This window comes from Carlito syrichta, unplaced genomic scaffold (genome assembly GCF_000164805.1).
Source record: "Carlito syrichta isolate Samal-C Ts95f unplaced genomic scaffold, Tarsius_syrichta-2.0.1 Scaffold287976, whole genome shotgun sequence".
In the NCBI taxonomy this organism is placed as follows: Eukaryota; Metazoa; Chordata; class Mammalia; order Primates; family Tarsiidae; genus Carlito; species Carlito syrichta.
The window spans coordinates 71,627-85,640 of NW_007232072.1; the positions used below are offsets into that span (position 1 = coordinate 71,627).

The 14,014-nt window shown below is 39.0% G+C and overlaps 1 protein-coding gene across 1 annotated transcript in view; it reads left to right on the forward strand.

Annotated features, from left to right (window-relative positions):
- Positions 1–3,337, forward strand: part of CD47 (CD47 molecule) — a 46,748-nt gene extending 43,411 nt beyond the window's left edge. The window contains exons 10-12 of the mRNA XM_021710053.1: positions 213–237; positions 1,135–1,167; positions 3,087–3,337. Coding sequence (XP_021565728.1) covers positions 213–237; positions 1,135–1,167; positions 3,087–3,091 — 63 coding nt within the window. The 3' untranslated portion in view covers positions 3,092–3,337. The remainder of the gene's footprint in view (positions 1–212; positions 238–1,134; positions 1,168–3,086) is intronic.
- The last annotated feature ends 10,677 nt before the right edge of the window (positions 3,338–14,014 follow it).

Below are 14,014 nucleotides of genomic sequence, written 5' to 3' on the forward strand. Positions count from 1 at the left end.
TACTTAGAGACTATTAAGAGAATAGTACAGTTATTATTAAACTATTAACTAGACTTGGCAAGCTTCACTTTAACATTCATGGCCTTATTTTGTTTTTATACCATAGAATTTACTGCTTACCATATAGTTTAAATGTTAGCATGTGTAAGTTTAGTATAAGAGGATATGAGATAAATTATATTTTATGTAAATATATTTTAAATATTTTCCAGAAAGCTGTAGAGGAACCCCTTAATGGTATGTGGTTATTTTAATCTTGATTCCTTACCAGATCATAATTTGAACTGGCCCTCAAAACAGTTAGAATGCCCCATTTATGCCTTAGGAAGAACTTTCTCTTGCCTTGACCTCTATTCTCTTGATTATTTATAAGAGTTATGAGTACTGGCAGGGCTTAGTGGTTCTTGCCTATAATCCCAGCACTTTGGGAGGCTGAGGAGGAAGGATTGCTTGAGCCTAAGAGTTCAAGACCAGCCTGGGCAACATAGTGAGACCTCATGTTTACAAAAAACCAAAAAATTGGTAAGGTGTGCATCTGTAGTCCCATCTACTTAGGAGACTGAGCAGGATAGATTCCTTCAGCCCAGGAGTTCGAGGTTGTGGTGAGCTGTGATCATTCCACTCTATTCTAGTCTGGGTGACTGAGTGAGACCTTGACTCAAAAAAAAAAAGAAAAAGAAAAAGAATCATGAGTATTGTTTTTGTAGTATTCTCACCTTTGGGGATAAGTACACTGTTTTGTGTCTCTCAAGTAGTTGCTTACCCTAGCCAAGAGACATTGGCGTAAGGAGAACATTGCCCTTTTGTACTGGGGAAGATAAAGCATAGCATTCCCCAGTAGAGAAGACTCTCCATTATCCCCAATTTATAACTTATATATTTTAGAAAGTTACAGGTTATCACCATGGAGTGAGACCACACATCTCACTTTTTTCCTACATAAATCTAGACCCAGCTGAATCTGTTTCTTTTGTGGATACTATGGGTATGATCCACAGAAATAATCGTCTCAAAACTAATTTGGCTGTAGAGCTGTGGGATAGTTGCCTTATTACTGCATATTTGTTTATTTAGCGATGATTTTTAATTGTGGAACCTTACTAACTGCCTGCTTGGCTTGTTACTAATCCTTAGCATTTAAAGAATCAAAAGGAATGATGAATGATGGTAAGTATAAAATGCACCTACAATTATAGATTAGTTCAAATATGGGCCCTGAAAAATAGAAATTCAAAAATCTTCTTGAAAGTCTGACTTTCTCGTGGTAAAAGAGACACTGTCAAATGATAGAGGTCCACACTTCTTGATGTCTAAAACTTAAATCTATTTTGCTAAAAATTGCAAAACTACTACTGCAAACGCTGTAGGCTGTCAGGAATCAGAGCCTTCCAGTCATCTGGCTTACAGCAAAGAGAAATGACCACTTTTTGTAAAATACGTTTCAGACTGTAACTTCGAAAGGCTTTTGTAAGGCACATAAATAAACTGGCACAAGTCGTTATCATTTGACGGAGTTTCTTTTGTGCTTGTATTGGTGGTTTTGTTTGCATAAAATTGACCCATGGGGACTTCACATGTCTGCTTGGCAAGCAGGAACTTGGTTCTAACCTTCCGGGAGACGATGAAAGAGAAATGTTTAGTTCTCAGTTTTGCTTTTTTTTTCTTTTTTGGAACTCTGAGTTAATCACTTTGAGTGTTTACTGAATATTTCAAAGACATTTATTTGTTCATTCTTAAAGATAAATAAGCTTGATATTGAGTGCTACAAGCAATCGTTTTGATTTTGATTTCACCTTAACATGCCATGATTCTTCAGTTTGGTTGGCATTTAGCAACTATGCATTTTTATCTTATTATAAAAAGTGTCTCCTTACCTTTGATATTTGCAATCCTTCCTTGATCACGTAAATAGTTTGCTTTATATTTTACTATTTTAAAGTCTGTGATCTGCCTACTTGCTTCTGTAGAAAAGTGCAGCATTTAACACAGGAGGCTGGATTCCCCCAGGACTACTAATATTTACATAAGATTAAAAACACTCCAATCGTATTCTTGAAAAAAGTTTAAAGCAATATTTAGGCCTGTGTTAAACAAGGAGTCACAGAATAATCACACTTCTGTAGGTCTGCGTCACAGCCTTTAAAAGCATGTTTTTGTTACCCAAGCCACCGCCCTCCTAAAACTACAGTTAGTAGCAATAAATTAAAGGACATTTTTTTAAAAAATTCCTGTTACCTGCAATTGTGGCATGGTTTGTCCATGTTTACTTTCTGGTGTCTTTTTTTTTTTTTTTTTACATTTTTATTTCTGTCCTTTCCTTTTCCTACTGTGATGTCATTGTTCTGTAGTTGAATGAAGAAACTAAATTTTACTTCATTTTCAGAACATCATTATAAGAAGCCTGAGGGTCTCCTCCTTTGTTAATTTCCCTTAAGACATGACTTTTTTTTAACTACTACATCAGTAGATATTGTAAAATAGTTTTGCCTCCAATATTTGTGTGTTCATAACACATGAAATCTGTGACGACCTTTGAAATTCCCTTCATTTTGCAAATATTTCAGTGATCAGAATTTGTTTTCTAAATGTCTGTCTGGTGGGTTCTTCCTAACAAAGCTGCTCAGTGCGCATGGTATGTCCCTTCTTGTCAGTGAATAAGATTTGTGGGACCTTGGGATCACAGTCAGTACCATTTTTAATTTCAGCTACACCTGATCATATGCTTATTTCACTTACATTAAATGAATGATGTAGATCTAAAGTGAGTGTGATAGAATATTATTCCAGGATCAATATCTTTTGCTTGAAAAATCAACATCTCTTGGCTTTTCCTCAGCTAACTCAGCAAACAGGGCTTATTAGACTGTGTTGATCTTTTACTTTCATTCAGCATTCACCTTTTTTCTTACTGAAAATAAAAAAGCTGATGATTTGACTGGTTTGTGTATCTGACCTTTGCAGATCTACTTTCTTTATTTTTAGATACTTTATATGTGAAACAAATTTTTTTTAAATGCATCAACTTCTTAATGGATAGAAAATAGACATGAATAGTGATTATATGTGCATTTTTTTCAATTTTCCAGAATAACTGAAGTGAAGTGATGGACTCTGATTTGGAGAGTAGTAAGACGTGAAAGGAATACACTTGTGTTTAAGCACCATGGCCTTGATGCTTCACTGTTGGGGAGAAGAAATCAAGAAAAGTAATTGGTTGTCATCTACGAGAGAAAATAAGTCATTGACCCTTAAATGATTGTTACAGTTAAGTTTTTATTAAAAGCAGCTGTAATTTAGTTAACAGAAGATCTATGATCTGTGTCATGTGCCCAATTGAGATCCATTTTTTTTGTTGTTGTTATTTTAATCAGTTAGGGGCAAAAGTAGAATGGACAACTTTCAAGAATGATGCCTTTCAGGTTCTCGGAACCGGTTTAAATTGGTTCAGGATGAGAATTACATAGCACTTCCCTGGTGATTACCCAGAGAGAACTATGAAAACTGAACCATAGCAGACCTTAGCAAACTCATGTTCACGGCAGCTTTAGCAGTTACAACATTAGCCAAGTGATATATCTGCCACTTCAGGGTCAAGGGAATCATGAAGTAGGTACAGGCATAAATTCGGTTGGGAGTATCGTATGCCACTCCACGTGGTATGGTATTGATGAGATAGTGGTCTTCATTCTTCGGGGTTGCCATTCACATGTTCCCCCTTCAACATACAGTGTCACAGGTCCTTTACAGATTTAGGGTACTTTTATTGATGGATGTACTTTTCTTTTATTCACACAACCCTTTAAGCCCTGTCTTGTCCTCCTGTTACTTGCTTCCGCTGTACAAGATGTCGCACCTTTTCTCCTCTCTGAACATGGTCTAGTGGCGCGGTAGCATCAGTTGCAGGAAGGAGCCAGACTTGTTCTCAGAGCACTACATTCACACTTTTCAGCAAAAATAGCTATGGTCGTAACATATGTATTCCCTTCCTCTGATTTGAAGGCAAAAACCTACAGTGTTTCTTCACTTCTTTTCTGATCCAGGGCATGAAAAAGCAAGATTGAAATTTGAACTATGAGTCTCCTGCATGGCAACAAAATGTGTCTCACCATCAGGCCCATGGGCCAGCCCTTGAAAGGGTGGTTTTCTTACCGTTGTATCTATGTTGCATGACGAACACTCATCACCTTCCTCCTGTAGTCCTGCCTCGTGCGCCCCTTCCCCAAGATTGAAAAGTAAAACAAAACCCACATTTCCTATCCCAGTTAGAAGAAAAATTAACGTTCTGACAGTTGTGGTCGCCTGGAGTACTTTTAGACTTTTAGCACTCGTTTTTTACCTGTTTGTGGGTGTGTGTTGGTATGTGCATACGTATAAGATAGGCACATGCATCTTCTGTATGGACAAAGGTGGGTACCTGCAGGAGAGCAAAGGTGAATTTCGTGCTTTTAGTAAAAACATTTAAAAACAGAGATCTTTATTGGGTGGAATTATATTTGATGCAAATATTTGATCATTTAAAACTTTAAAACCTTCTAGGTAATTTGTCATGCTTTTTGACTGCTCACCAGTACCCTCTAAAAATAATTCTTCTTGTTTGTGTAATAAGACATTCATATTTGTAGCTGCTTTAATAGTAGTTATTTCTTAGTCCACTGAATGTTCCCATGTGCCTCTTTTATGCCAAATTAATTGTCATATTTCATGTTGGGACCAAGTGGTTTGCCCATGGCAAACCTAAATTCATGACCTGCCGAGGCCTCTCAGAAAACTGAACACACTAACAAGACAGCTTTTTCGGTGTGGGGGGGAAATCCATACACATATACATGCATTTTTCCCCTGATTATGTAACTGTCCAAAATATTAGCGTGTGTAGAGGAAGCTGTATTTCTTTATACAAATCTGACAGCTCCTGTTGCTCTTTTTCCTTCTGAAAATATTTACATTCTGCTAATATAGTTTGTTACTTTAGAAGTCAGTTTTGGTAAAGGGAGGGAAAAAGCAGATGAACTGGAAGTGAATGCAAATTTCTATTCCCTGTTAAAGTCAGATGTAAAAATCTTTATAGCAAAAACTTTTATAAACAAAGGTTGTAGCTTTGAATATGGAGTAAACTCTCATTTGTCAGGGGTTTGTTCCCGGGTCGCCTCCATTTGTGTGTTCTCTTTAATGCTGCCTGCCTTTCGAGGCATTCACTGCCCTAGACAATGCCACCAGAGGTAGCAGGGGAAGTGCCAGATGAAATCAGCACTCGCTTTTTCTAGTTGTCAGCATCTCTGGATGAAGGACCACAGTAGCAGGAGTCTTCTTGCTTGGGCATGATTGGGCCAGTTCCTTCTTTTTAAATCAGACTTATAATGGCTCCCAATTTTGGTCGCATCACACTGAAATTGCTAACAATGTTTCAAACATCATATATCCATTTTGCCCCATAAGATACTTTTTACTCCCTGATCCCAGTTTTCGCTGTTGACTTACCAGTTTTATTTTTTGTATGCTCTTTTTTCTCTTTCTTTTTTTTCTTTTTTTTTTTTTTGAGTCAGAGTCTCACTCTGTCGCCCAGGCTGGAGTGCAGTAGCATGCTCACAGCCACCGCAGCCTCAACCTGCTGGCTTCAAGTGATCCTTCTGCCTCAGCCTTCCAAGTAACTGGAACCACAGGCATACACCACCATGCCTGGCTAATTTTTTGATTTGTTATAGAGACGAGGTCTCACCATATTGTCCAGGCTGGTCTCGAACCCCTGGATCCAGGCAATTCTTTTGCCTCTGCCTCCCAAAGTGCTGGGATTACAGGCATGAGCCATTGCGCCAGGCCTATTGTATATTCTCAGAGTGACACCATTTGTCATTTTCTGCAACAACCTCTCTGGTCTTTTTTGGCCAAATCCAATTTTTCTTCCCCTTCAAAATATTCTTCTCCAGCCCTCTCCACCAGCTCTCCGGTGCAGCCTGTCCCCATTTGTCTAGCAGTCTCTTTCATCTCTTACTTACCTTTCCTAGCACTTTATTCATCTTTGCTTAGTTCTGTTGGTTTTTTTGTCTTGTTTCTCTCACTTGATTTTAAAATTCCTTCCATAGTGAGAGCATTTCTTCCTTTCTGTCTTCCTGTAGTGTTTTGCATACATTAAAAGCTCAATACATAAGTTAAATGATTGAGAGTTGACTGTATTTAGATTTCCCACTATTTTTAATAGAGTGAGCTAGAGAGTCTTTTTTTCTTCTTTCCTTCCTTTCTTTCTTTCAGCAAATTCCACATGCTCTAAAGACCTTAAAAGGTGATGTTTTTCACCTGGAAACTCCAGGTCTATTCTGTTTAAATTCCTGAGTATGTCAGAATTAAAATCATGGGACTATCCCATAATTGGAAGTATGGAGTTTTGGGGTTTTTTTCCCAGGATGATTTGAGTTAATAAAGCTCAAAAAATGATAAGTTTACTCCTCCATCTCATTAATAAAAAGTGAGCTCTATCTAAACCGTCTAGATTTCTCTTATCTTAAAATGGGTATTCAGAAATGGAGATCTGTGGTGTATGTATGGAAATACATACGACTGGTATTTATCTATTGTTGGAAACTGGAGAAATGATTGTCGGGCAACCTTTTATTGTATTTTATTTGACTGAGGGGTTTTTTAGAAACAGTTTTACGTGTATCATATTTCCAAAATTACTAACTGCCATCACCCACTGAGGGTCCTTTGTTAAGTCATTTTCAGTGGCTGACAGGGATAATCCAGATAACTTTGAAGAGATGAGCAGTGAGTGATCAGGAAGTTTTTCTGCCTTTAGCTCTGATGGCAGCTCTTAATTATGATTGTTTAAGCCCAGCTTTCCCATAAATTTAGCCTTTGTAAAAAAAAAAAAAAAAAAGAAAGCATTTGTAATAAGCTTCTCTGTAAGACAACACCAGTGGAATCTTAAAAATGTGGTTATCATGGTTGGTGAGACAGGAAAACATTTTTGTTTTTATTAAATGGAGCATTATTTACAAAAAGCCATTGTTGAGAATTAGATCCCACATCATATGAATATCTATTAACCATTCTAAATAACAAGAACTTCAGTGTTGCTATGTGTAAGATCCCCTCTTGGGGCCTTTTTTGCATAGCAATTAAAGGTGTGCTATTTGTCAGTAGCGATTTTTTTGCAGTGATTTAAAGACCAAAGTTGTTTTACAGCTGTGTTACTGTCAACGGTTTTTTTTTTTTTAATGTATTAAATCAATTTATCACTGTTTGAAGCTTTGAATATCTGCAATCTTTGCCAAGGTACTTTTTTATTTAAAAAACATAACTTTGTAAATATTACCCTGTAATATTATATATACTTAATAAAACATTTTAAGCTATTTGGTTGGGTTATTTCTATTGCTGCCACAGTAAACCACAAGCACATTTCTGAGAAATTTGTATTGTTAATGTGTTTCTAAGTTGTTTACATTCTGGGTAACAATGTAAGGAATGACTTAAAATATTAATTATACATTCTTTTTTAAAGCATAATACCCAATAAGTAAACTTTTAATTAGAACAAAGTTTTAATTAAAAGTTTTAAACAAGTCTAATGTGTTTCATAATTATCTTTAAATTAATTTGTTTCCATGATATAGTGGAAACATGTGAGAAAACAGGAGATTCTTGTTCAGGTCCTGGTTCAAATCCTGGCTCTAGCAGAGGACCTGAGCCAACCACCTACCTGCATCTCAGTGTCCATCTTTGTCTGTGAATGAGATAAGCCTCTTTTGAGACTGAAAAGTGTGGTTCTCCATTTGAATTGGAAATATTTTGATTGTAAGTGAAAGAAAACTTAAATCTAAGAAAAATGGAGTCTCTTGGCTTATGTAACCTGAAAATTCAGGTGCGCTTCTGGATTCTGGACCTCCAAAGAGTGCATCCTAAGGACCTGATGTCTTGCCAGCTTTCTACTTTACTCTCTGAGGTGTGGCCTTCCTTCCAGGCTTTCCAGGGTTGGCTGCAGTCCCCAAACCACCTCCTCCCAGGTTCAGGAAAGGTAGAGGGGTGAAAGAGTGTAGTCTCTTTTTCAACAGTCCTGTCTCTCCAAGGTTACACTGCAGACTGGGTCACATGCCGCCCCTCACTCAGTCCTGGAGACCAAGCATCTTTGGTGCCATGATGGGACTGGCCTAACTCCTGTGTCTGGATTGGAGTGGAGGTTGTGAGCTCCATCTGTAACACGTCTTCCTGGCTGAGGGTGGGGGTAGAGGGAAGCACACCTGAAGCCAAATCCGGAGGTCATTAGCAGAGGATGAGATGTCACTCGACTAGGGGCACAAGACTCCCTGCCAGTGCCTCATTCCTTCAGGTCTGTACTCCATGATTCTGCGTTTTATGTGTGATTGTAGACCATTTGAACGAAAAATAATATTTGACCGCAAAGTACCATCTCAACCCTTACCTCATAGGCAATTTGAATTTTATGCATTCATGAGGACTTTTTTCACTCTCAGCAGGAATAACTAATGGAGTTCAGAAAGCATTTAATGGCCTACCTCCCGCACTGAAAGCTGCTCTGTGTGGCACAGAACTGTACTCAACCTGATTGAACTCCCACAGAGGTGTGGGCTTCCAAATGCAACTGAATTCCATTTTTGTACAGCACCTTGCCACCTCAAGGCCTCAGGTTTGACAGCTTTAGAAAATAATGGATGATGGTAACACCGTCCAGGTAGGACATGATCTCACCAGTGGCTCAGAGGTGTAAGCACGACTGGCAGTGTTTCACATGAGAAGCGAGGCTGAGTGCCAGAACTCATGCACCCAGTCTTGACTAAGTTTCATACTTAAGTAGCCAGCCACCAAATCAGGGGGAAATGAAGTATTTAACTCTAAGTTATGAATAACTGGACTGATTATTTAATGTTGAAGACAGCACTACAACGTGGTAGTGGACATAATGATTAGAACTCTCTTTACTTATTTAGCAATCGTTTACTTATTTAATCATTTGACTAGAATTCAGCAACTTTTTAGCTCTGGTGCGAGCCAATTGTGAAAACACAGGTATCTTTTCTCAATTTGGATGATGAGAAATGCTTGGTAAGGAGGCCAATTTAGAGAGAATGATTTGTAAGTCTAAAAACAAATCTGATGTCTGGAAGCATGCTAGTTTTGCAAATTTGCTAAACCTGCTGCCATTGCTTTCTTAATGGACAGCCTTTACAACACTGTGGCACAGTACTAGGCTTTCTGGGAGATCTACTTAAAATAATACTATTTGATCATAGACCCGCCTTTCAAAACAACAACAACTATAATTTTGCTCCCAAATTTTGGGGGGGCTGCCTGAGAAATTCATTTAGGTTATGCTGACAATCTGTAAGTTGTTCGACTTTCTAAACAAATAGATTGAAATTTTTGAATTGCTGAAAGTATGGAATCTATTTTTTATGGAGCTCTGTACTTATTTTCTTCTCATTTTAAAATATATTTTTGGTGGGTGCTGTCGTTAAGCTGCACTGTAGGTAAAGTGAGCTCTTGTGTCTGTATTGGTTATCATATATGTCACAGATTCTGTGGGAAATTATATATCTCTGGCATGCTGAAGACAACTTGGAAGTACCAGAACCTTTGTTGTTCCCCCTGTCACAACGTCCTTCCCTAACAGGTGTAGGAATAGCTGCCCCACCCCTTGCCTCCAGTCCCTGCTTCCCAGGCAACCGTTGTAGGAAGACTCATTCTCAGGGGAGCTTCTGTCCCCAGCTCAACCAGATGTTTCTAGAGTGTGATGTTCATAAGTCTCACTTGTGCAAGTTGCATATATTTGTTTACCTGAAGAAACCTTTCAATGCTATTGACATGCAATGTTACCAAGTGTTCAATTCTCACAGTTGAACTGGTTAGGTACATATCTTGAATTTTTAAATGTGATTATCATGGATTCAGTAGAGCCCATGTCTTGTCATATCTTTAGCCATATGCCTAGCTGTCCATGGGAATTGTTCTCGTAACAACTATTACCACATGGGACAAAGAAGGTTACCTTGGATCCTATGCAGGAATACTTTTGAAAACATCAACAAATATCAATTTTTCTCATTTCTAGTCAAGGAAAGCTGCCAGAAAATTATGGAAACTTTAGATTTTAAGCATTTACTAATTGCTTGAAATTATACCAAAAAATTTTCAGTTGTTTCTTCATAAACATCACATTTAGTAAGATTAAATATTCTTGTATTATTTCTTGTCTCCAGAAAAGTATCAAACACATTCTCTTGGAAAAACATTCAGTTAATGGGCTTGGCTGGGTTTACCACATCTCCTCCTTGGGCCTTCTGGGTAGAATCATTTTTCTTTATTGTACAGATAGACTAGACTTAGAGAGACTAATAAGCGCTTTGCCTTCTGGTCAAAAGCAACTGGGGTTCTCCAAAGGAGCTGTAAAGTGACAGAAAGTCCTCAGAAGAGATTTTTCCTGAGTGACGGCTCCTCGAGAGAGGCCACTCAGTTGCTTTATAACACATTCTAATAAGGCCGAGTTGCCCATGGATCACACCTGAGCCAGGTATTTATTTATATAACTTCATCTTCTTCCTCAAAGGATTTAAAATATCCCATTTGGGCCAGGTATCTACACTGAGACAAGCTGCTGTCCATGATCACAGCCATGTTAGTGTTCTTGCAAATCAGCATGGGTGTCCAAGGAGAGCAGTCGTGGTGGATAAAAAGCTCTGTGCAAAACCTTGCTCTAACGGCCTTGCTCAAAGCAATCCAGGGCAGAGGTTGAGGGAGTCATTTACTCTTATAAAGAACAGTTCTCCCCCCCCCACTCCGAGAAGCAAAGCCACCACAATCATTTTCACTATATATAGAAAACAAATTTGAAAAAAAAAATCAAAACAAAACAAAATTCCTGATTCAACACATTTTGAGGGCCTGGATGCTGTCCAAATCAACCTGGCAGCACACAGGTGCTGATAAAAACAACATTTTATGAGTCTACCTTTTCTGGTCCTCCTGGGTATTTTTATTCTTCAAATTGGAGATAAAAATAAGGGTTGGTTTCTCAAGGTGAGGAGGGAGAGAGCAGCATGTGTTCTTCAAAAGACTCAATAAGATAATAGATTTTTTAAAAAAGCTGTTGCTGAGTGTAACTTACTTACCGTTTCAAAGGGCTTTTTGAAAATGAAATCTTTGCAAGCGATAGTAAAGAAACCTAGAGCCCCCTGAGGTGATGGTTAGAGTCCTGTCAGGGATTTAAATCTAATTATTAGCCTGAAAGTAGGGAAGAGAAAGAACCGGCCAAGTGTCAGCCCGAAAAACAATAATAGCTGTGGTGTTCGGCAGCCCCGTTATTAGCACCTTCAAGGATAGTTCAACGCATTTATTCTTGCCCTTGAAAGACAGTCACAGAAGCTTCAACATTTTCTGATAATTGTTTCTTTTTCTGCAAAGTGGAGATGCTTTCTATTCTTTGAGGTTTCATCTCTGCTGATCACCTATTGGGAGACATCGGTGCCGGTTTTTAAGGCAGGCACTTAGAGGAGAGGCTATATGCACCCAGCAGAATGCCCGATGCCTGCACTTCCTCAGCTGTGTGACCTTGTGCAAGTGACCTAACTGCTCTGTGCCTCGGTGTCTGCATTTGAAAAATGGAGATTAAACATGAAGATTACATGAGATAAGGCAGGTAATGTGATTAGCACAGCCCCTGGCTCAGTGGACACCCTCAATACGTGTAAGCTGTTTTTCCTCTTTTTACATTGGCCAAGATGGAAAAAACTCAGTATGACAGAATCTAGAGCTGAGCATAACATACACTGCACCTCGTATGTGCTGGGTTATTGCCAATGAGGCAAATAGAACATAAAATGACTGAGAGCATAAAATAATATAACAAGTGCAGTTAAATTGCAGACATCTTCACTCCAAGCCCAATATTCATGTTAAGCCACCTGAGTGAGACCGGGGGACAGAAGGTGACATCAGGCGTCGGGTAATCCTATTTGCCCTTTCCTGGAATGTCCACAAGGTGGGAGGGAAGGAGCCCACCCCTACCGCACAAGGAGAGTCTTCAGTGCCTGCCCCTCCTGCCACCATTCCTCAGCTCAGCGGTTCATTTATTCACGCCAGTGAGTGAGTCTCAAGACGTCTGAAATGCCTTAAGAGCAGGTCCTCCAATCACACTAGACAGAACATGATTAGGGACTTAGAGCTGTCATTAGACTAATAACCAGCAGAAACCAAATCCAAGAACTTGGGACTGAAGACGGATGTTGGAGATATTAAGACCTAGTAAATATTATTTCACAAGTGGATGTGATTTAGCCAGGAAGGTTTGATAAGGCTTAGATTATACTGTTATCAGCTTGCTCTCCTCTCCAAAATCATCAGAGACCTTGCTCCATCGGTCCTCCTGGGTGGCTGCAGAACGCAGAAACAGCAGCTGGTGACATGCTGTGAATTGGAAGTGGCTTCTATTTACCTCTTCTCCACCTCCTCATATGGCCACGAATGGTGCCCAGTTCAAGCAGGAATAAAACACCGTGTGTGGCTCACTGGCATAAATCCTTAGAGTGGCGCGCAGAGACTTGCTCAAAAGCACCCGATTAAAGGCCCCGCACTCATTTTAAAGCGTGATTTTCTATGAAGACTTTGATGCTTACAATATTACAAACTTTCCATAGAGAAAGAAAAGGAACCGCCCTACTATGTTGGCATTTTATCTCCTGACTCCCAACTTGGCCAGAAATGTGTGGTGAATCAGTATGTCACGTTCCATTAAAAGATGCTCCACTGTTTATGTTTGTTGAAATGCAATAACTACACTAGAGTCCTTTCTTGGACTGTCATCTGTCTCTGAGGGAACAGAATGTGATGCAGAGAGCCAATCTCAGCCCCATAATTACATCAAAAAGCGGATGCCTGTGTCCTTCATTTGGAACATTGCCGTTCTGGGCTACCAAACGAGGGAGATTTTATAGACGCCTCCCTCTCCTTTCCTCCTCCAAACCAATCCCTTGCCTCCTTCCACCCAGAAATAAAAGTACACTGTGAATTGCGGCATTATCAATGAATGTTCAGTGAGAAGGATGTTCTGAGCAGTGAAAACTATAAATAAATGGGTGCTACGCTGGAATTAACTGTGGAGCCAGAAAGATAAACTCAGGACAACTAATTGCAGCCAAGCAAGATGAACAAGAATGCTGTTCTAAGGAAAGAAAAAGTCAACAGCATTAGTGAAAATTAAGCAATATCTTGGTGGTACTAGTAAATAAATATATATCTATGTTTAATTAAAAGCAAGACCCAATTATGTCTCACTTCTTACAGAGCTGCTTAAATCAAGAAAGTCTAATGTTAAATGAGAAAAATCAACTCGGGGCATCTTGTCATCTGCATTTAATCAAGATTTCTGTGTCTCACACAAGCTTTGTTTTATTTTTTTATTTTGTTTTTAGAAACAAGGTCTCGCTCTATCACCCAGACTGGAGTGCAGTGGCATGATCATAGCTCGCTGTAACCCCCAAACTCCTAGGCTCAAGTGATCTTCCCACCTCAGCCTCCCAAGTAGCTAGGACTAAAGGTGCATACCATCATGCCTGGCTTTTTGTGGGGGAGGGAGGTTATGGGGTCTCCCTATGTTGCCCAGGCTCCTGGCCTCAAGCAATCCTCCCACTTGTGTGTCTCAAAGCACTGGGATTACAGGTATGAGCCACTGCACCTGACCTCACACATGCTTTTAAGATGAGTAGTTGGCAATAGTGTATTTAGGAATCTCAAATAAACATCCCATTGGCTTTCAGTTGACAGGTATATAGCTTTCCAGTTTGAGTATGGAAATCTATAAGAATTGTGACTGTAAAGCCATTTCTCCTATAACTTTCACTCTGTGATTCTGATGAAAAGGTACCATATTGGTACCTACACATATATAATATATGTGCCTATAACTATAGCTAAAATTATTAGTGTTATTTTTTCTGGCAAGAGCATTACATATAAATGCAGAACATTTACTTGACATTTTGCTTCTTTCCAACTAAATTTCCTGCAA